The sequence below is a fragment of the Ochotona princeps genome, chromosome 6, assembly GCF_030435755.1.
Source record: "Ochotona princeps isolate mOchPri1 chromosome 6, mOchPri1.hap1, whole genome shotgun sequence".
NCBI lineage: Eukaryota > Metazoa > Chordata > Mammalia > Lagomorpha > Ochotonidae > Ochotona > Ochotona princeps.
This window is the reverse complement of record NC_080837.1, coordinates 42,142,996-42,167,438: the sequence shown is the minus strand read 5'-3', so window position 1 is coordinate 42,167,438 and position 24,443 is coordinate 42,142,996. Positions and strand designations below refer to the sequence as shown.

At 34.5% G+C, this 24,443-nt stretch overlaps 1 protein-coding gene across 1 annotated transcript in view; it reads right to left on the bottom strand.

Moving 5' to 3' along the window:
• Window positions 1-432: 432 nt before the first annotated feature.
• The window catches only part of DPH6 (diphthamine biosynthesis 6), a 138,853-nt gene continuing 114,842 nt past the window's right edge, over window positions 433-24,443 (bottom strand). Inside the window, exons 6-9 of the mRNA XM_004578194.3 lie at window positions 17,836-17,897; window positions 7,300-7,394; window positions 2,500-2,587; window positions 433-1,269 (exon numbers count right to left, since the gene is read on the bottom strand). Coding sequence (XP_004578251.2) covers window positions 1,216-1,269; window positions 2,500-2,587; window positions 7,300-7,394; window positions 17,836-17,897 — 299 coding nt within the window. The 3' untranslated portion in view covers window positions 433-1,215. The remainder of the gene's footprint in view (window positions 1,270-2,499; window positions 2,588-7,299; window positions 7,395-17,835; window positions 17,898-24,443) is intronic.

Genomic DNA, 24,443 nt, shown 5'->3' with positions numbered 1-24,443 from the left:
TGGTGGGAGGAAATTGGGCAGGGGATAAGGAAAATCTCAGGACCTATGGAACTGTATCATAAAATGATGATGATAATAATAGATTTGAAAAAACAGACCAAAAAAAGAAACTTAAAAAAAAAAAAGACACCTGCAGAAACTAAAAAAGTTGCTCTTTTTTTGGTTGTCTAAGGTCAGCACAGGTGTTAAATGAAAATTGTCCCCCCTTTTACTTAGCTATACAATATCTATTAAGAATTAATAATATTCTTCCTCACAACCTTTTAGTGTTAAAATTTTTGAACCATGAATATAAATTAAAATGAGACCAGAGAATTGAAATAAGCCAGACACAGAAAAAAAAAAAACCCTGCATTTTCTCCTTTTTATGCATATGAGCTAAAATTTAAAAAAAAACTAGAAATATAAATGATATGCCTGTATCAGTTTTCCTTTAAGTATAATGTTTTGTCAAACATTAAGTATTTGTCAAAAAAATAATTAGGGATGACATATCACTATAGTTTTAATGATTTGTGGCTACTTAAAAACTCATACTTCGTATGAGCAAAATTGATTTACTTATTTTGATAACTTTATGGCCCTTGTTTATATTCCTGCTGAACTATGGTTTTTCACTTTTTATTTACTGAACAATTTATTAAGCTGAGGAATAAGCCTTTGAATATAATGTAAATTAAAATTACCTTATCTTAGAAGTAAAAAAAAATATAAAACTACGATGAGAAAACACTTTGGTGACATTTGATGGAATAAACTCATCGATTGGCTGAATATTGAGGTTACCTTTTCAACTTAGTTTTCAAAAACTTCTGTACGAATAGAACCAAGTGAGCACACAACAGAGAGATATAGAAACAGAAAAGGAGAGAAAATCACCGTGATGAAAGAAAAGACATTTTTGTTGTAGAAATGAGAGTTGGAAGTAAAGTAAAAAGGACAAAAGGAGGTACGTAACTCACACAGGTTATAAGGAGTATGTGTTAACAAAAGAGAACGCGAATCTCCAGGAATTTTGTAAAAATTACAAACAAGTCATAGACACTTTTCCAAAAAAATTAATGGTTTCATCAAATTTTTTGATAATGGTATATTTTTTCTAAGATACAAATAAAAAGTAATGAGAAAAAACTGATTGTAATAACTGACAAAATTAAAAAGGTATTTGTGGTTTTCATATAAAAATGGTAGCTTATCAGTTTTAAAAAATATTTTTCAAGAATTATATATACAATTAGATGTTCTGTAATTATCAGGCACTGGAGACACCTAAAAAAGACAGAGAGAAGAAAGAAAATGTACCACATATGTTCAGTGTCAGTGAATATAGAACTTCAAACAAGTAAAACTGTTATCTGCAATTGAGTAAATGCACTGTGGAGACTGATGAAATAGCAAAACAAGGCGAATATCAGCAATTCAGGTAGGGCTGAATGTATCGTGGCAGGTTTTTCTGGAAAAGGCATTCAGTGGTTTTGATATTTTGACTATGTATATGACAGCAATAGTAATAGGGAAACAAGAAGTAGGCGTACCTTTCAGAATGCGCGCTGGATTGAGTCTGCAGAAGGTTACTGTTTTTTTTTTTTTTCTTTGTAAAACATCACCAAGAGAAATGTTCCAGGCCAATTCAACAATCTATTATCCACCAGTCCATAGACATTTTTCTGTAACTATTCTCTGCTGTGGGAATACTCCGATCCTAAAATTTCTGCGTTTACTATTCATTCCCTACCTTGTTGAATCTTCCTTAACCCTCCTGATTTTTCAATCTATGAATGCACTTTAAGACTGGAGAAAAGAACACTATAGATACAGAAGACTTTTTCGTATCTTAACTTTTGTCACTACCATTTCATTATATAAATTCAGGTATCACTTTTTTTGAATGCATATATTCTGGTTATTATTATTATTTAGTTTGGTAAACATATTCTTCTTCCTCAGGTTATCATTTCTCTGCTGACAAACATAAAGCAATATATCAAAAAATGTAATCCACACTTTTATCTTCCACAACATACCTTTGAATTGACATTGTTCTGCCCGTAGATAATCAATGTGTTTAAAAATGAAATTCTTTGCTGTACTTTGTTGCCCTTGCACATCTATTCTCCTGGATATTTTTGGAAAGGTTTTTATTTCTCCCTTCACACCGTATAATGGAAATCCATTTCATCCTTAAATGTTTAAACGGATGCATAATAATCGAATTCTTATCTTGCTTACTATTTGGTCCTCTACTGTCTGCCCATTATTTAATATACTCATTATTTCTTTTCAACTAAACTGATGTCTTTTAGAAACTGCTTCTGTATTACAAAGATCTCTCAAAATATAAGCTATTGTGCTATTTTAGTTGTTTATTAAGGAGCTGAAAAAATCATTAAAATTAGTATCTTCTATCCTACTATTTGTTGTTCTATAACATTGTATACACAGCAAATGCGTATATTGTCACTTTCTTTAAAAGCTACTGTGTGTCTCTGGCTTACTTGCCTTGTCTTCCAAGTGCAGTTCTAAAAAGCGTAGGTAAGCCACAGGTGCAAATGCATCAGCAGAATGTGTGACGACTTCTGATGAATCCCTGAAATACAAAATATATATATATATATATATATATATATATATATATATATATACACAGACACACACACACACATATGTATTTATCTACCACATAAATTGTGGCAATCATTCTGGCTACTGACTAGAAGAGACCAAACCAAAAAAATCCTTATTTTCTTTTTAATTGTATTAGTGTATAATATGTATTTTATTAACCCATTATTTAATTGGAAAAATGATGAAGAATACAGAACTTAGGCATTAAGCAGTGACTTTTTTTTTTCTTTTTAAAAAATCTTTAAAAGGATATTCAGTCAGCCTTCATGGTCACTCAACGCCTTCTGAACAATTTTGAGGCTTAAATCCCTGCTCAATTTAACTTGCACAAATTTTCTTAGTAGGGGCTAAACATTAAACCTTAGTACCTTCATTATACTTTTCATTTCCAAGAGGCAATTCACTCAGCATTTCACACAAAATCTCAATTACCTTTCATCAAAGAAGTGCTTGTGATAGTTTTAAGCTCTAGGTGAACTCTTCAGGCTGCCATATCAGTGCCATTATAATTGATTGTCTGACATGGTAATTACTACATTCAGGTAAAATAGTATGAACTGCTTGTTGGCACCATATGGATAAATGTAGATTAACACAACCTGTATCAAAAATATCCTACAAAGCATATATGGAATAACTGAGATTATGTTTGAAGTTCTAATAGCAAATTATGGTTTTTTTTGTTTATTAAGAGAGAGAACGTGTTACATTTTAAAAACACAGGAAGCAGTTCCATTATTTTAAATAAGTTGTTAACATTTGGATCACTGATTTGGTAAAATGTGTAGCAACAAAATGATGGCACTTGGTCACAAACATAAAAATTAAACCTTTAAAAATTGTTTATTTGAGAGATAAAGAGAAAGAGATCATTCTAATCTAGTCAGTTCACTCTCTGAATGTCTGTAGGGTTAGCCCATGTTGAAGCCAGACGTTGGGAACTTACTCTAGCCCTCCCACTTGGATGGTGGGAGCCTAACCTCCTAAGGGACTCACCTACTGCTTCCCAGCAGGAGGCTTAAAGCAGGAACACAGCAGGAGCGCCAATGCACACAGTCTGATAGGGCATGCAGGGGTCTTAAGTGGTGACTTAGCTGCTAGATAGGGAAAACATTCACCACACAAAAATGTTTTTGAATCAACTGTTCATGCCAGGTTACTTGGTGGCAACTGCATCTGCGGCCCTTATGTACCACATCCACTATATGATATTTGTGTATGTATGTGTTTCTCTTCCTCAGAAAGAAGGATCGGTTTTGGACATTTTTGTCTGCCACCCCCATCTCACACCTGGCTGAGTATAGAGTGCACTGCCTGGCTTTACTAGTTGTTTGCTAAATAACTGACTTCATACACAAACTTTGATAAAATTCCTCACATTCACAATGCAGTTACTCAAATGATCAGAAACCCACACTGATTTTTCATTTACTTATCTTTACATGTATACATACCTCCCATACATGTTTATTACATATATTAATATTTTAATCTATGCACATACATATACACCAATGAAACCATATAAAATATGTAGCCAATGAGCCAATCTACAATTTATATTTTTGAAAGTGCATAGATTTAAATAATTTTACAAGTTCTACAGAGAACTTGTAAGAAGGCAGGTAATACAATGTACTTATTTTATCCTCACTATAAAATGCCATAATACAGCGCTTTGTATTGACTCATGCCTTGAGTTGATAGAAAATATGATTATGTCACAAAAGTAGAAAATGGGCATATAGTGTTAAGTGTAGTTTCTTCCTTCCTTTCTTTCTCCTTGTTCCTCCATGTATTAATCCCAATGCAGCAACATCACAGTAACAGTAATAGGGATACTTCAAATGGAAATAAAAGAATGACTCAAAAATGTGATATCAAGGAACTGATAATAACCAAGAAAAGGAAATGATCACTAACACAACTTTGGGATTTTAGTTCTTCCTACTGATATATATGTATACACACATAGCAAGTTACAAGAAAGTATGTTTTTTATTTTAAAGATCTACAAGTGTCCTCATATACATAGCTAGGCTAAAAATGTTTTCATCAGGACTCCTGGGGGGGAGAAATGCAAACATCATCTTCAGACCTCAAAGTTTTGTCTTAGAAAAAAAATTATATCATAATTAACATAAAGCTAAATGATAAAGTGTTGCAGATTAATTAAAAAAATCCCAACACAAACTGTTCTATTGGTCTTTCCTGCAGGATTTTTAATGTACTAACTGGAATTTAGGAAAAATGAAATTTATAATTAACTCCTAGAATCATCCTGACTTCTATTAATTACCTCCCTAAACAAACAAAAATTTAACCTGTGTTTTAGAACTTTCCTTACTATAAACAAATAATTTTGCATGTAAAGACTAATTGTTTTCTCCCCATAATGATAATCTTTTCTTTGAAAAATTAAAAACATATATATTTTAAAAGACAAAGAACATGACAGGGCTTAGGTGGAGGAAAAAAGATGCACACATCCTCTGGTTCCCTTGCTGAATGACTGAAGGCAGAGGCTGGGTCAAAGAGAGGTAGTAGAAAGCACGAGTCTCCTGTGTGGATGGCAGGAACCCTGTCACAGTCCTAACTGCTCTCTTCCAGATATCTGCCATTGGAAACCAGACACTCCAACATGGTCTGGAGGCATCCCAACCAGCGGTTTAACTGCTAGGCTAAATCCTTTCCCATTTCCCCTTTTTTCATAAATATCATTTAAGTAAGACAGTTGAAGTAGGATTCTAAAAAACCATTAGTTGCATGCTAATTATTATAGAATAGTATTACAACAAATATATCAAGAATTGTTATATATATTCCAAAAATGAATTCAAATTTATAAGATAAGGCAGAGCAAAATTTCTATAAAAGCTAGTATTATCAATGATCAATTCTTTAAAATGCTTACGGGACTAAAATTATTTTAAAAACTGTGTCATACAAATTAGATAGAATAACAATTTCATACAATCTTAGAATGAACAATGTATATTCATTCACGTGATCACATTTATTGCATGTTAGTCAGGTATGAAAAGATTGTGAATAAGGGATATCATTTTTCAACTAAAAAGAATATATCCCAGTCAATAACCTCTAGCCGCAATCTAAAAATGGAATCCATAAAAGTGAAACAAAATAAGCTCAGATGACAAATTAATTCATCAATATATATAACAACTAAATCTGCTTATCTAGGTCTGAAAAATGAAATCTCCAATGATGTCATTTTATAGACAAAGAAACTTAAGCATGACAGAGATAGTGACATAAAGGGATTTAGTTACACTATCAAAGAGAAAGTGTCAGGGAAAATTTGTTAGAATGCTCTAAAATGAGTTGTTCACTGCAACTGAGTAATCATTTGTTGAGGAAGACTGTGTGGGTGGAACTCAGCAGGATACCTCTCTTCTGTGTAGTTCTTCCTATTTTTGCGGAGATGGACAGGCATAGATAAATAATTCATGGTAAATGTTACCATATGGCAGTGCACCATGAATACACAAAAGAGGCATGGTCTTTTCATTCTTACACATTCTTACGCCCCTATCAGTTAATTCCATCTAATCCTGCCATTTAAACACATTCTGTGCTCTTACTGGCCATAAGAAATATCTCCCAATCATGAATCTACAACTCTTATCTTTTACTACCTTATATCATAACTATACGCAGGTGTGTTCTCTCATCACTTTGAAGATAGAAATTATTTTGGAAATAAAATGTGCCCAGCTGAATGTTCCAGACATAGGTGCTTGATGAAATGTTTGTTAAATAAAATATCATGTAATTAATGGAAACCAACACAGAACAATATCAAAACAGCAAGAGTACATGAATATTGCACATGGTAATGAAAATACCCTGTCATGCGTCACTAGATAAAAGCAATTTCAGAAAATTTGCCTAGAGTATTCTTAGTTTCCTTAGATTGTTTTCTCTCTCAGCTATATGTACAAAAAATTCAGGTTTTAGTACTGAAACTATTAAACTGTCCATTTAAACAAGCATAATTCTGACAATCTTTTTCAAGAAGCAGATAAAGTACTTTCTTAGCACATGAAAAGAACATTAATTAAGAACATGGATAATAATGTAATAAACTGAAAAAAAGTTTCTGTTTTTCACTACACTAATTTGAATAACTTATAGCAAAGAAATCACAATACTCACCATAAAATTTATTCATTTAAAAGCAAGTGTACATGTAAAAATCACCCCACGTAACTGAGGAGAAATGTTTAGTGTTACCAGTCTAAGCTGTTAAAGCTAAGAAAAAGGAAACATAGGATGCAGTTAATGGAACCCACAGGCTACTGATGTGGCAGTTTATCAAATGTAGCTGTAATGAAAGATAAATAATACAGGCAATTCGCACTTCATGAAAGGATAAAAGTGTCAGTGTGTAGGTACGAGTTTTACTGCAGGCCATAATCAGCAAGTAAACCAAAGTGCAATGTCTAAAAAGTTTACAACCTTCTATGACGGCCTCGTCTTGTCAGGTATTGATTTAGGTATTCAGACGACTTCACTGGTATTAAACAAATTGAGTGTTTGTGAACTTGGAGGACATGTTCTATTTCTGCCAACAAAAGTTGCCTGAAGCTTAATGTTAAGTTGTTTCTTTCACTTAAGGAAAAGGAAGAAAACGTTGAAATGATATCTTACACAATTATTTTCTTCTTAAACAGAGGGCAATCCAAAGTGAATGTTTCATACTCTCCTCCTTCTCCACAAACATGGACTCCATACTTTTTAGAAAGCTGAAAATAGGAGAAATTTTTTTTTAAAAAATGAGTTAAAAAACCCTTAAAATTAGACAGCAGAAATGTCCATTATATTACTTGGTCCTAAAAATAATCATACTGGAAATTTAATTCCAAAAGAGTGAAAGCTACAGGAAGATTGTGGCCCTTCTACTTAAAATATGTGTTTAAAGTCATTTAAAAGTATTATAAGACAGGGTTGGTACTGTGGCAGAGTGTTAAGTAGCTTGCGATACTGGCATACTTATGGGAAGTGGTTCATGTCTGGATGGCTGTACTTCTCATCCAGTTCCCCACCAACATGCTTTGGAAAGCAGTAGCAGATGGCACAAGTCCTCGGGCCCCTGCATCCACATGGGAAACCTGGAGGATACTCCAGACTCCTGGCTCTGGCTTGACTCAGTCCTGGCCATTGAGACCACTGGGAGAAAGAACCAGCGACGGAAGATTTCTCTATCTCTAGCTCCCTCTCTCTGTAACTCTGATGTTTAAATAAACAATTGCATCTTAAAATGTTATAATAAGCAATAGGATTGTGTCACATAATACAATGTAATTACTGAAGTTAAATAATAAATAATTAAAAAAAAAATGTATGAAAAAAAAAAAAGAAAAAAAAAGAAATAAAGAAACTTAAGTATTACAATACATTTAGGAATGCCAGCTTTATTTATTTTTGTGGTATAAATTTAGGGTTCAATTTATAGTAATCTCATGGAATATATAAACTTTTATATATTCCATTTTATATACTATATATATAATATAGATAGACTGATTGATTTGTGCATAAAATTCTTTCTCAGTTTATGCTCAAAGTGAGGCCATATCTATGTGTAGTAAATGAGGATACATGCAGCCAAACTCTGTTGTCCCTGATTCTTTGACCATCTCAGGAAAGAGAAAAATATGTTTTGCTTAGAGAATTTCTGAGCAGTACAGAGAAAGCAATGTATTTCCTTAGCCCTGTGAACAACAACAAAGAGTCATATCCATAGCTATTATGCTTGATATTATTATTAGGGAAGTTCCAAGGTTACTGAGAACTACTAAAGTTCCAAAGCTTCAGAAAAGACTTAAGAATATTTAAGTTGGGTGCCATAGATATGAATCTTTCAACTCATGTGTCCAGGCTTTATGATTATCTCCTCCATTTAAAATATCATAGATTCCCTGTTTAAAGATTTCTTAGTCCAAAGCCCTCATAGCTGAAAGAGTGGTTTCTAATGTTCTGTTATTGCCAACACCAGAACAACGGCTTAAATCTTCAGTTTTATCTGCATACTGTACAGTTTTATCTGCATACTGTATATTTGTCTACTTTAATGTTGGTGCTAGCATTTTAAATCTATTAAATTTCAGCTACTGGCTAACTACCTTCAGGGATTTAAGGCATGGCTCTGTGAAAATCCTACTCTGCCTCTAAGATCAGCAGTAATCTGAATGGCACGGTAAAGCCAAACAATAAGAAAAGTGAGCCAACAAAAAAACAAGGGTACTTTTTGTAGGTGCTCCCAAGAAGAACAAAGTACAAATACAAACATGTGTTTCTAATTTGTAAACATTCATTGAGCACCATTTTATGGAGAGCTCATGTACACATGGATCAGGGTATGAAAAGTCAGATGGAGGGAAACAGATATTCAGATTGCTTAGCAAAATTTTCCATAACTGTTAGGAAGAATAATTCTTGTTCTAATTACACAATTATCAATTGCTCTGCTTCCCTTTAATGTTTTTTTTTTCATCCAAAAAACTGCTGGTCAAAAAAAGCAAATATAACCACTGGTGGGTCCTGTAGTAAAATCTCTTCAGACATTGTTGGTTCCATACTGTTCTGTGTCGACCATATTCATGAAACAATACAATTACATGTATGATGATTTTTTCCTTCTATTTTCTGTCTTATTGGGTTCTATTCTGTATTCTCTCTTCCTGAAGTGGTATAATTACATGCATGATGATTTTCCCCCCTCTATTTTCCATCCTGCTTCTTCTGTGCTTCACCTGGGTATTTCTGTATTGCACTCTCTTCCCTTCATTGTCTGTACAGTTGCGTCTAATCTACCAATAAATGCATGCATATTATATGCCTAATTTCAGATGCTTTTAAGCTGAAGAACTCCACTTGATTATTTCACATATATTCCAGTTCTCCCCTGAAGCACTTCATCTTCTCAATATATTAAACACATGAGCTACTGATACTTTAGACTAAATCTGGTGATTTAATGAGATATGTCCTAGAGATACTTTTATGGTTTGTTTTTCTCCTAGTCTTCAGGTTTTTTTTAACCTGTCTTACTGACTGAATCAGCAATTTTTCATTGCTGAAAATTGCAAGCAAAATATTTGAGAAATGATTAGAGGCTCTGAATCATGTTCTTTTTTAGACAGAAATAGGCAGTAAGAGTAGGATCATATCACTTTGTCCAGAATTAACATGAATCAGAACTAGATGTATTTGCAAGAATACTATTTCTGGTTTACTTGTATTCCTAAGGTATTTATTTATTTGAAAGGCTGAGTTGCAAAGAAAGGGATGGAGGGAAGGAGACGGGGAGGTAGAGAGAGAGAGAGACAGAGAGAGAGACAGAGAGAAAGAAAGAAATAAAGGAAGGAAGGAAGAAAAAAGAAAGAAAGAAAGAATATGAGTATCTTCCATCAGCTGGTTCACTCCCAAAATAGTCACAAAAGAGCCAGGGCTGGACCAGGACAAAGCAACAGTAGTCTGGAACTCCATTCAAGTCTCCCACATGGGTGCAGGTGCCAAAGACCTTGGGACCTTCTCTTGTCTTCTGGGCACATTAGCAGGGAGTTGAATCAGAAGTGGAGCAGCTGGATTCAAACTGGCACCCATATCAGATACTGGCATTGTAGGTGGTGGTTTAACTCACAGCACCACCACTCCAGTGCCCACTAACTTTTATTTTAAAAGATAATTCCATACAACTTTTCTAGTTTGTAGGAGAGTTGGTGTGATTCAAGTCATTGCACCAAAGTTGAAAATGAATGTCTTCAAATGTCCAGTAGAAAGTAAAACATATATCATCTAACGTAGCATTTCTGCTCCCAGGATTTTGCTCTAGAGAGACTCTTGTACATGGCCCCCAACCATATGGACACTAATGTTCATTTTAGAATTATAATAGCAAGAGACATAGAAGAAATCCATAAGGAACATGGTAGGCTCTGTGGCACGAAGGTAAAGCAGCCACATGTAGTGCCAATATTCTGGTTTCAGTTTTGGCTCATTTGCTTGCAATCTGGGTCCCTGCTAATGTGCCTGGGAAAGCAATGGAAGGTGGCCTAAGTTGTTAGGCCTCCCCACCCATATGGGAGACATGGAAAAGACTCCTACCTCCTGATTTTGGACCAGCCATGCTCTTGCTGTTACAGCCACTTGAGAGTTAACTAGCAGATTAAAGATTTCTCTCTCTCTCTCTGTCTTTTCCTCTGAAAGTCTACCATTCAAATAAATAAATCTCTTAAAATTTATAAGGAAAGTGTGATAAGAACACCTTTTCATTTCTCATATATCTTTCTGATGTTACTCTGGACAATAGGTTGAAAAGGGAGAAGATACACTCAAGGTGGAAAATAGATGTAATATCTGGAGGAGATTATAATGTGATTCAAACTAATATAAAGAACATAAAATAATATTGTAACAGGAAGGCAAAATTAGAAAGATCTATATCCTAAATTATGAACAAAAGGTTTATGAAACCGTCATTACAAGTTATTTTTTGGCTTGAACAAATGAGTAGTCGAAGAGCACTTTACTCTAAGAAAACATCAAAATGCCACTGAAACTTGAGGATAACAAAGTTCAGTTATGTACTAAAGGTGGAGGTGCTTAGAGACACTTAAAAAGATGGAGGTATTGGCTATCAGCAAAATGTACATCTAGAGCGTGGGAGTAGAGTAACAGAGTAATAAACCAATTGTTCTACAAGACAAACTGCTAAAGTCATGAGGTCATTACAGGTTCAAGACTATGGATGGAATCACACATAACAAAAGTAGAATATTTTTGAAGACTTATTTTGTTTTTTTGGAAAGGCATATTTACAGAGAGAAGGAAGAACAGAGAGAAAATCTTTCATTTAGTTTGTTTATTCCCCAAGTGGTCATAATTGCCAGAGCTGAGCTGATCCAAGGTCAGGAGCCAGGAGTTTTTTCCAGGTCTCCCATGTGGCTGCATAGTCCCAAGGCTTTGGGCCATCCTCTACTGCTTTGCCAGGTCACAAGCAGGTTGCTGGATGGGAAATGGAACAGTTGGGACATAAATTGGTGCCCATTTGGGATTCAGGCATTTGTAAGGGGAAGACTTAGCTAAATGAGCCATCATACCAGGCCCAAAGAATAGAATATTTATGGAATTCCTTAAAAAAGGATCCAAGAACAGAAAGAATTCAGGAAGAAGGAATACCACAGAAGCCAAAGGATGATACTTTCAAGAATGCTTATATTAAAAAAACTGAAAAGTAGAAAGATGGCCTGGAATGTGGCCAGTGGTATTAAGGATACAGAAGATAAGACACAAACATGTCATCTCTACTTTCTTTTAATTAATTGGAAGAGTCTTAAATTGTGATCATGTAAAACATTAAACTTAATTAATTAGTGTGGTAGGTGATTTGACTGCTCCATTGATGGCCATTCCTCTATTTTTTCCTTCTCAATCTGTCTTTCCTATATCCCAAAACACACACTATGAAACCAGGCTAATTATAAATCCTTCAGTGGTTTCTAAATATTCAAGTGAAATGAAGAATCACCTATCTATCACTTAATTTTTCTATTTATTTAGAAATATTTAGTTAACAGATTCAATGTGATTTCTGTGATTCTAAGAACACAGTGATTCCTTTCTCCCTCCATCTCTCCAGCTCCTTCCCTCTCTCCACTTTAAACGAAAAACTGTAGATGATTTAGCTTGTAAAGAAGCTATTTCAAAAATCAAGAAAGGCTAAAAGCTAGGTCTCAGGTTATGATTTGAATAAAAAAGCTCTTGAAGGAAATGTGCTATATTACCGTGAACTCTTAGATGGTAAGAAAGTGAAAGATCCTTATTGCTGATAGTGCAGAAGTTCTTAGTGGGTTGGAGAGAAAATAAAACCAGCCTTTACATTCTTCCAAGCCAAGTCACCTTAGATCAAGGTTAAAATTCTCTTCAATTCTGTGAAGGATGATGAAGTGAGGAAGTTACAACAGAAAAGAGTTGAAGCTAGGTAAGCTCAGGTCATATGATTTAAGAAAAAAAATGCTATGTAAGCGTTCAAGGTTAAGCAGCAAATACTGATGTACAAGCTGCAGGAAGTTATACAAAGGATCTAAGCATGAAAATTTATAAAGGTGGCTATGCTAAATAACATATTTTCAATTTACACATTACAGCTACACAACTGAGAAGACACAATGTAGGACTTTGACAGGTAGAGAGGCCTCCTCAATGCTATTCTTCAAAGCTTCGGAGGGCAGGCTGACTGCCTTGTCAGGTACAATGCCAAGGGTAAGCTTAAACTGAAGCTAAAGCTTCTTTAGCATTTTGAAAATTCTAGAGTCCTTAGGAGCTGCACTAAAACTACTCTGCCTGATTTCACAAACGGAACAAGGCGTGCATGACACCACATCTGTTGAAAACATGGTTTACTGAGTATCTTAAGCCTACTATTGGCACCACTGCTCAGAAAGAAATATTCTTTTCAAAATGTTACTGCTCATTGACAGAGCACTGGTCAAAGAGGTCTGATGGAGATGCACATTAAGTAATATTGTTTACATGTCTGCTTCCATTCTAAAGACCACAGATCAAGTAGTTTTGACATTCAGGGCTTATTATTTTAAAAAATTTTTCATAAGGTTATAGTTTCCATGACAGTGATGGAGCTGGGCAGAGTAGATGAAAGATTAATGGAACATATTCAGTATTCTAGAAGCTATTAAGAACACTTGCGATTCACGGGAGGTGATCAAAATATCAACATTAATGAGAGTTTAGAAGAAACTCGAAATTCATGGATGGCTTTGATCGGTTTAAGATCAGTTGAGAAAGTAATTATAGATGTGGTAGAAATAAGAAAACAAATATTGCAAGAGAAGCCCAAAGACTTAACTGAACTGTGGCAATTTCATGATAAAATTTGAATGGATGAGGAGCTGCTTCTAATGGATACCCACAGGGACCAGTTTTTTTTTAAGATGAAATCTATTCCTAGTAAAGATGCTTTGAACATTGTTGAAATAAGAGAATGAACAACAGTATATAAATTTGGTAACAATGTGGTAGGAAGGTTTGAGAAGGCTGAGTATAATTTTGAAGAAAGTTCAATCATGGGGAAAATGCAGTCAAACAGCATTCCATGCCGCATACACATGTTGTGTGATAGAGACAACAGATGATGCAAACATCATCATCTTATTTTAAGAGGTTTTCAGTCACATCAACATGTTATCCACCATCACAACTGATTGGCAGTCTTAAGATAAGACCCGCTACCAACAAAATGATAACAAGCTGAAGGCTAAGGTCATTTTTTAGAATTTTTTAGCAATGACATATTTTAAAACTAAAGTATATGCATTCCCTTTGTAGACGATGTTATTGCATACTTAAATAGACCATGATATCCGATAAACACAACTACAGTGTGCCCTGGAAATCAAAGACTTACTATGAATTGCTTTATTGTACTTTTTGCTTCATTGTGACAGTCTAGAACAGGAGTTGAAAACTAGAATTGCAAATCCCTAAGATATACCTATATTGATTCACTGTATTAGTATTTAGGGCTTCTTTAAAAGTAAGATCTCTGGCACCTCTGACTTTCCCTTTGAGGTGAGAAAAGGCTATATGTATTTTTATCAAGGCCCCCAATAAATTTTAACAAGTCTGAAAACATCTATAGTAGACTGTAATTTCAACAACAAGGATAATATTTGGTTATTGCATCAGTTATGCTTCGTACTCACCTGTCACATCAATGAATGTTAAATAACACAAAGACAATTTGAATGAGTAATGGACAGATGAACAAGCAAATGAAAGAATTAATATCTTGGCAACATTTTTAGAGATTATATACTAAATAGGGCATCTAATATACTAGTACATAGAAACACACGGTATCTTGGAGAGATCTATTTTAGCTCCAGTAGACATGGAGAGCTCTTTTGAGGAGGTGCTGTGAGATATCACTTAAATTATGAGAAGATGTTACCCATATGATAATTTGTGGATAAAACATTTTCAGGCTGAGGAAAGTCTTAAGGAGAAAAAGGACATATAAAGTGCATTTACAAGGATGGCAGTGGCTTAGCGTTTAAGAAAGAGCCTAGTGGAAGATAAGAATCAAAACATGAAAGGAATGCCAGTCATACACAGTCTCAGAGGGAGTTGGGATTTTGTTCTAATTGTCATGAAAAGTCATTTAAATTGAAACCTTATACTAAGTAGTGATATGAATAAATTTTAATTTAAAAATATTACTCTGGTATCTATATAAGCAATGGATCACAGCAGAACAACGGTAGAAGTGGCCCAGTGCGTGGGGAGCGGTGATGTAATATTTCAGAAAAAGATGATTATGGTTTGATGGTAGTACTGCAGATGGTGAAAAGAGGCTGGATTTCAATAGATACTCTGGAGATATAGCACACAAGATCATGAAGAAGAGACTGAAGAATGTGAATGTCAGCTTCTAGGTAATGTGGACTCTTCTCTAAATTTTTTTTTTTTAGTTTTGAGTGAGATACTTACAGCAGTGGATATGAAGATCACAACCAAGCATGCAGACATGCAATCTGCAGTGACCCAGAGAACCACTGGTGTTGAGCAGAGAAATCCTGGCAAGAACCATTTAAGAGTCTTAATAGCAGTTCTAGTAACTACAGACTATGAGTGATGGAGATTATGCAGAAAAATTCTAGGGGGAAAAAGAAGCCTAGAATAAGAACTGGCAAATGGAACCAGGAGTACACAGAACCAAAGGTGAAAAACTTGGGAAAATTTTTTCATGAATGTCAACAGAACATTTCAACAGAGTACTTGCAGCTAGCAAATAAGGCCCAAGGTTAAGGGAGTTTCGTAATACAGAGAGAGAAGATGATCTTGATCAGAACTCATCTATTTCAAAGGGGAAAGAAAAGGCTGACTCCAAGAACATGGGCACAACTGATCTGTGAAGAAGTACTGGCAAAGAATATATAAATGGAAATCTTCAGTTTTTCGGTTTGAAGCACTGAGGAAAGATACAGAGGAAGAAAGAGAAAGAACTAGGTTAGAGAGAATCCTCAATGTAGATCTGACAGGAGATTGAGACAGAGAATGAAGATACTGTAGTTAGTTGGCTTACTGCATGGTCTCTGAGAGGGCAGGTAAATTTTTGGATCCAAGCAATAGTAAGGGCTCAGTCACATACAGGAGGAAGAATGCTTCTGTCACTACAGGAAGCGAGGATAAATGAGGGCATGGATAAGTCAATAGGGAAGGAGTTGGGAGTAGGATCATTTCCAGCATGATGGCTTCTACTTCTTGTTAGGAGGAGACACGCCATTCATTTTTCTAAAATGAAAAAGGTGAAAACATTAGAAACTTCAAGAAAATAGAAAGGGAATGAAATAGCTATTACAGAGAATGGGAAGAAAATGCTTTTAGGAACATGCATGATCGATAGACAATGTTGAGAAAGTTGCTGTCATTAAATAAAATTGTTTCTGTACATTTAATGTTTGAATATTCTGCAATAATTCAAGGATCATTTACAACCAATAGCTGGGTATTGACAAAATTTTACTTGCCTTTTTTTCTGACAAAGATTTTATTCACTTATTTATTTGAAAATTACAGCCACAAAATGGAGACAGAAGGAAAAATAGAAAGTTCATCTATCGTGGTACACTCCTCCAATGGCAGCAACAGCCAGCGCTGGGGCATACTGTATCCAGGAACTCCACCCAGTTCTCAAACAGGCAAGGCAGGAATCCAAGTTCTTGACCATCATCTGCTAATTCCCAAGCACATTATCCAACAGCTAATCAGAAACAAGCACAGTAGCTGGGACTCGAACCTGCATGTGGGCATCTGAAATGGCAGCTTAACTGGCTGTGCCACAACACCAACCCTGTTACTTTCTTTTATGAAAAGAATCTATGCGCTTGAAATCTAAACTCATAACTATACATTTTGGAGACAGATTATGAAAAGTTCTTTCACCAAATTCATGCTTCCTCATCATTGAAGTTCTCTTTTCTTAATTGTCCAAAAGTTTAATTTTATTTTGCAGACATAATCATTATGCATACATAAGAAAATTGTGTTTAAAAAATACAGTATATATGTGTGTGCAAGTTTGATAAGCTAAATTTAGCCTGATATAGCGAATACAGTAACATAGATATAACAGCCATGAATCAAATTGCTATAAGTAGAGTCCTATTAGATAAACATGAAAAATAAACACGTACTACAGACTGATTTCAACAAACTACACTACAGCATCTAGAAACAAACATAATTTGTCACAATTATATAATAATTAGATTTTTTTAAATTTTTACCATATGCTTGGCATAGGTTAGGTGCTAAATAACAATAAAAGAAGAAATTAAGTTTTTGGAATTTCTAGGCATTTGGTATATATCAATAAACTAAATAATAATAATATAATAACTCCAAAAGAAAATTTAAAACTCATGAAGGTATTGGAAAGTGCAAGAGCTGACAGTTCCTATCACAGTAATAGTATTAACCATGTCATGGCAGTATCAGTGGAGTAATTCCATGGTACAGGAAAATGATGACTTATCAGAGAAGTTGACTTCTGTCACAGAAGTAGGGTAATTTGGTTTTTCCATTATGATTGTGGGGAAAAAACTAAAAATAGTGTAATAACTATACTGATCTAGCCACACTAAACAAAAGATCTGCTCCCAAAACTCAAATGCAATACACTGAATCTAGGATTTGCGGGACATCCTTATAACTTGACAATGATACAGGTGGAAAAGGTTAATCTGAAACCTTTTGACAATTTCTTTACTGGTTGGTAAGTTAATTTCATAACTTGCCAAACAGAAGAGGTTAGATAACATAATTCCTAGAAGAAACTTCTACAGGAGTTTCCCTGGCAAAGGATTTGATAACAGAGTCTGTATGTCAGGAGTAGAGTACTTAACAATGTCCAATTCAATGGACGTCAAACTTACAACTGAGCAAATTCCTTTTGGGATACCTCACTTACTCCTGTATTTGGGTCAAAATGTTGGCAATAATTTCCATAATTTTATACATATCCATTAGTATTTTAATTTTCATAAAATATATATTAAATGCATCTGTACTTTTTCTAAAATAAATTTAATTCAATGGTCACTATATCACAGTAATTTTTCCTCCTTTATCTACATTTTGAAAACTAGTAAAAAGTCTTACCTCTAAGAGAACAGGTTCCATTTGTTCTATGGTTTTTCCAAGATGCTTATCTGGATCTAAACCTGTCAAAAAAAATCAAAGTTTTTAAGATAACTATTACATGGGAAGTTTAAAGTCACATTTCCAACTGGTTTGCCCAGTAAACCAGTGTGTATGTTTTAAACTTCTTTTATCCAAAAGCAAAATGTACTTTGCTATTATTTACTTTCCTGTTCTTGGGAAAATAATTTTCTTGTTCTTGAACAAAAAAAGTTTCCACTAATTGCATTTCTACTGTATCAACAACTTGGTGTATCATTTAAATTCCTTCTCCTTATTTGAGAACTTATGACTAGGATGGTGAAAAAAATGTATCATTTTAAAGATATGAAATTTAAATCCTTGGTATTTTATTAATATGGGAATTTTTAGTGGAATCAGAAAAAATTATCTGATTTATTTCTATTTTAATTAAATTTCAGACATATGACTTGAGGATAGGAATAGGAAAGACTGGTAGACGGTTATACATATATAATTAGCTTACTTAATATTAGCACATAGCCATAAAAACTGGATCTTCAAATTAAATGTTTCATTTGTCTAATGATACATCTCCTAAGTAAAGAAAGAAACAGGGACCAGAATTGTGGCATAGCAAGCAAAGTTGCCACCTGGATCACCTGCAGCCCATATGAGCACCAGTTTGAGTCTCAGTTGCTCTGTTTCCAAGCCAGTTCCCTGTTGATGTGTCTAGAAAAAGCACTGGAAGATGACGTAAGTTCCCTGCACCCAGATGGGGGATACTGGATCTTTACTTTGTTCGGGCCCAGCTCTGGCTGTAGCATCCATTTGAGGAGTGAACTGATGGATAAACAGATAGAAAGACAGATAGATTTCTGTCACTTTAACTATGTCTTTCAAATAGATATAAATGAATCTTAAATACAGCACAACTCTGAAAAATTATTGTTGTGCCAATGGCATGGGAATTTCTCTATGAAGATAGTCAATATAATAGCAGCATTTGTGCAGGAGACAAAGTACAGCACAGAAAATGGCAAGTCTTTTTGGTATACCAAGAATAACCTGTCAAGAAAAAGAAAGCTAAAGGGCGTAAATTGGCTATAAAATGAACAAGTTCAGTGTAGGAATTTACTTTCACATATATATATTTGCTTAAGTAACACCAATTGTATTTATTTACTACTGACTTAAGCTATTCAGCTTAGTAAGTATACAAAAACTAATTAACATTTTTTGTTTCCAGTTGGGTGTCTTTTTGGTAAGCATTTCTTACAACCACATATCAGATGAACAAAAGGAAAGTCAGCTAAATACTGAATGTTCTTTGTCCACTAATATTAAGTAGATCAAATTCCCCAATCAATATATAACAGATTTTTTTCCTCAGGTCTGAAAATAATGACACTAACATTCATGTGGATAATCTCTTTGACAAATGGTACTGGCAAAACTGGACATTTACATATGGAGGAATGAAATTAGATTCATATGATTCACCATATACAAAAATCAACTCAAAACAGATCAAAGACCTCTGAACTTAAGATCTGAAACTATAAATTTGGCAAAACAAAATGTAGAGGAAATAGTCCAGGACACTGGTGTACGGTATGACAACCTGATAAGATCCCCAAAGCATAAGCTACAAAAGCAAAACTAACCAACTGGGACTATAACAAACTCACAATCTTTAATATAGCAAAGGAAACCATAGACTGAAAAGGCATAATGGAATGGGAAAACATATTTGCAAACTATCTATCTGACAAAAGATTAAAAACCAGATTGTAACAGTGACTTAAAAATACAACAAGAAAAAAACCAATCCAGTTTATAAATGAGCAGAGGACTTCAACAGATATTTGTCAAAAGAAGAAACAGAAATACCCAACAAATATTTGAACAATGTACAATATCATTAGTCATCAGAGAAATACAAACCAAACCACAGTATCACTTTATCCCAGTCAGAATGGCTAAAATTGCAGACACAGAGACTAACAAATGCTGGTGAGGATATGGAAAAAAGGAAACACTCATAAAGTGTTGGTGGGGTGTAAATTTTGTGCAGGCACTGTGGAAAACCCTGTGAAGATTAAAAACAACAACAACAACTAGAAATAGACCTTTCATATAGCCCAGCAATTCTACTACTGGCTATATACCCAAAAGGCTGGAACAGAAAGGTCAAAGCATTGTCTGTACCATCATGTTTACAGCAGCAGTATTCTTTTTTTTTAATTATTTATTATTTTTAATTCATTAATTACATTGTATTATGTGACACAGTTTCATAGGTACTTGGGTTCTCCCCACCCCTCCCCTAACCCTCCCACCATGGTGGATTCCTCCACCTTGTTGCATAACCACAGCTCAAGTTCAGTTGAGATTCCCCCATTGCAAGCGTATACCAAACATAGAGTCCAGCATCTTATTGTCCAGTCAAGTTCAACGGCTTCTTAGGTATGCCCTTTCTGGTCTGAAGACAGAGCCAGCAGAGTATCATCCCAGTCAATTGAAAGCTCCAACATACCATCAGCAAAAATTTACATCATTATGGAATTAATTGACATAGTAATGAGTAACCAATATGTTAAAAGTAAATGCGAGTTCCTAGCCACCTTCTGTGACCACCTCACTTACATTTCAATTTTAGTTTATACACAACATATAACATTCATAACATAACATGTTATACATAACATCATATCATCTTAAATTAAGGCAAACATGTGGTATTTAACCTTTTGGGATTGGCTCATTTCCCTTAGCATTATGGTTTCCAGTTTGGCCCATTTGGCCACAAAGAACTGCATTTTGGCAGCAGCAGTATTCTTTTTTTTTTTTTTTTTTTTTTTTTTTTTTTAAAGATTTATTCATTTTTATTACAGCCAGATATATACAGAGGAGAGACAGAGAGGAAGATCTTCCGTCCGATGATTCACTCCCCAAGTGAGCCGCAACGGGCCGATGCGCGCCGATCCGAAGCCGGGAACCTGGAACCTCTTCCGGGTCTCCCACGCGGGTGCAGTGTCCCAATGCATTGGGCCGTCCTCAACTGCTCTCCCAGGCCACAAGCAGGGAGCTGGATGGGAAGTGGAGCTGCCGGGATTAGAACCGGCGCCCATATGGGATCCCGGGGCTTTCAAGGCGAGGACTTTAGCCGCTAGGCCACGCCGCCGGGCCCTAGCAGCAGTATTCTTAAGAGTCCAGATCTAGACCCAACTAAGGTGTCCATCATCAGACGAATGGATAAACATGTGGGATGCATACACAATGGATATGATTCAGCTATAGAAAAGATTAAAATTCTGCTATCTGCAGCAAAATGGACTCAACTTGAAGACACCTTGTTGGGTGGAACAAGACAGAACCAGAAAGACAAATATTACAATGGTCTCACCTTTTATGTAACTTGTATGTATCATCAGTGTTATTGTCTAAAAAGATTTTATAAAACTTGGGTTTCATACCTTTCTCAAACCAGTGGTTGAAAATTAAAAAAATATTTTTAACGATTTGTGATTATTCTGTAACTTACTTTATATGGATGAAATGCTCATTTTAAATTCAATTATTATCTGGCATATATTTGTCTATCATTTATTTTAAAAAATTGTGTATGTTTTTGCTATAGATAACTCTTAAAAGCTCCATGATTGTCCTTTCACAGTTTAACATTTCTTATAAATACAACTCTAAAGAATTGAGCTTAATTATTTTACACTTATCATTTTCTGTCTGGACCAGTTTTTACCATGTTGACATACTGATATTGATACACTCCAAATCATGTATTTTAAGTTAGCATGCTTATATCAGCCATTAAGTAGGCTCCACCATATGAGCTGCTATGATAATTTTTTGTTTTATCATTTTTAGCAAGAAAAGTTAGGCATATTAACATGTTTTCCAATATGTATCCTCACAACTGTTTCTCACTGCTTCTCCTCCTACTTTTCAATTAAAGTTCACTTTTGATTACTTTAATGGAAATCTTTGAGTGGTATACTCTCCCAGGTTTTGCATACCCATTAATGCATTTAATTTCAGTTTCATCATGACATAACAATTAGTTATACCATATTACTTCTGGCATTTGCTCCCAATAAGAATTATGCTACCAGTGTAACAGCGATTTTCTTACAATGATGCTTTAATTTTCTGGTATTTCCTTTCAGTTTTTTAAGTGGAATGAGACATTATTAAAATAATTTTAAAGAAAGACCTTTAAAAACCTATCTCCCTTCCCCCTAAAACACAGATCTTTTTAAGTTAAAAAAACTAATATATCCACAATCATGCATTCCAAAATATTAGTTTTTTTTCTTTCATTTATTTTGGCACTGACATTTTCTAACTAGATGATATGCACAGAGAATTGCGATATTTATGATCCTTTATGAGCCAGGCACGATGGCTTAGTGGTTAAAGTTGTCTCCTTGCATGCACAGAAATCCCAAAGGATGCCGGCTCATACCCTGGCTGCTCCACTTCCCTTCTGGTTCCCTACGCAGTTAAATTTGTTTGCTTCACAAGAACCTTCCTGTATTTCTACATACAACTAAACGATGGTGTTAAAACACAACACACTTATATTAAAATGACTCTTATACAAAGTATACACATGCATAATACCTCGTAATTTGTAATTCCATCTAATACATTCATTCCTTTTTTAAAAAAGTATTTATTTATTTTAATGTTACATTTTCAGAGATGGACAGAGAGAGGGAAACACAAAGACGAAGAGCTCTTCTATTCTCTGGTTCACTCTCGAAGGTCCAGTTCTGAGTAGGTCAAAACCAGGAGCCAGAAACTTTATCTGGGTTTCCTCTGTGGGAGGCACGAGTCATAACGCTTGAAGCAGCATTCATAGGAGATGCTGACTTTGCAGACAGGACTGAAAGGTCATATGGCTGAAAGAAACGTTATTTTTTTAGATTCATTCCACTTAGTTGTCACTTTTCTAATAAATCCTTGGTCATGAACTGACACAAAGTATACACAAATAGTCCACTCAATTTATCTCCTGAATGAGTGAGATGTGATGTGATGTGATGATGTGGGTCTTATTGTGTCCTTATCTCCTATGAAAATCTCATCATCTAGTTGACTGAATTTATTAATTTGGTTAGATGATACAAAAATCAACATAATGAAATATTAATGTTAATAAATTTATGGTTCTTAGGACCAAGGTGATGTTATAGCACTTCTAGGATATCAGAGTATATTTTAATCTAAGTGAATAAGTCACTGAAGTTATTCACAAGATTTTCTTTGAAGTGTAGAAAAATTTACTGTATGTCCTGACAGCTAACCATTTATTCAGGTCCAACAGACATTCCTGGCTGGAAGCTGGGTGGATGAATAAACCCACAACAAGAACTAAGCAAGTCCATGCGGAATTAAGAAATTAATTAGGAGGATGAGCCATAATTCGTAGAGCTGACATCTCTTTTACTTTACTTGCATGTATCAATGGGAAGCAATTACAATTCAATTAAATATTCAATTTTATTACTTTACTGACTGACCTTGAAGTTAATGCCTGTTTTATTTAATTGCACCATCTATGAATAAACGTTAACCCTACCATGCTATGCTCCACTTTTTCAATGCATTTTTCAACTTCTCAGCTGAATTATGCCAGTCAATTTATTTTCTACTGTCATGAAAGAAAGTGGAGGTTTATTTCTTTGCGACAGTTCAATATATGATGAAAGAAACATCACAAAATGTTTGATAATGCTATTTTTAAAAGTCAAGTAAAATGAATTGTATTCTCAGCTCAACTGTTTTACCTACACTTTTACTGTAAAATCACTAAGTAGTATTACAAAAGTTATAATCACGCAGAGAAGCAATTTGTACTCTGTCTATAATTCTTGATGAATCCATTACAGACAGGAACTGAGTACCCCATGGATCTTGAAAACCAACACATATTCTCATTCTATCTCTGGCAGGCTAGCTTCACAGAACTAGATTGCACTTTCAAAATCACCCCATTTTAAAGTAAACCTTCTTATTTCTCAGAATAAAACTGAAAATCATAATTGAACACTCTTGAAATAAAATTACAGCTTGTGTTAACAAGAACGAATATTAGAGAAAACTGATTATGTGATCTCTAAAGTAAAAATGAGCTCATATAGTAAAGAGGGATAATCAGGGTAAAGGCCTCATTTCAAATTGCAGATTTCTCATTTCTACAATAAGATCACTAGATGCTTAATTATCTTAAAAGTTGTGTTGTCTCATGTAAATATGAAACTTCTGTTCTAAATCTGTCATTTGGTATTTTTCTTCAGTTTATGTAACAAAATGTAGACTCAGATACTTCATGGATAATTCTAATATCTATGGCAAACATAAAAAAAAGATAAGCAATACCAAACCAACAGCTGCTACTGATAGCTTTAATGCTTCATTTTCCTACTTCTAAAAATACTAGGTAGTTTTAACATGTAAAGAATAAAACATGAAAAAATTTATGTATAACAAAGACTTAACTTTTAAAGAAGAATTTTCTGGATCTTTCTAAGCAGTCTTCAACATGATGACTACTACTATTGTAAACTGAAAGAGTAGATAGT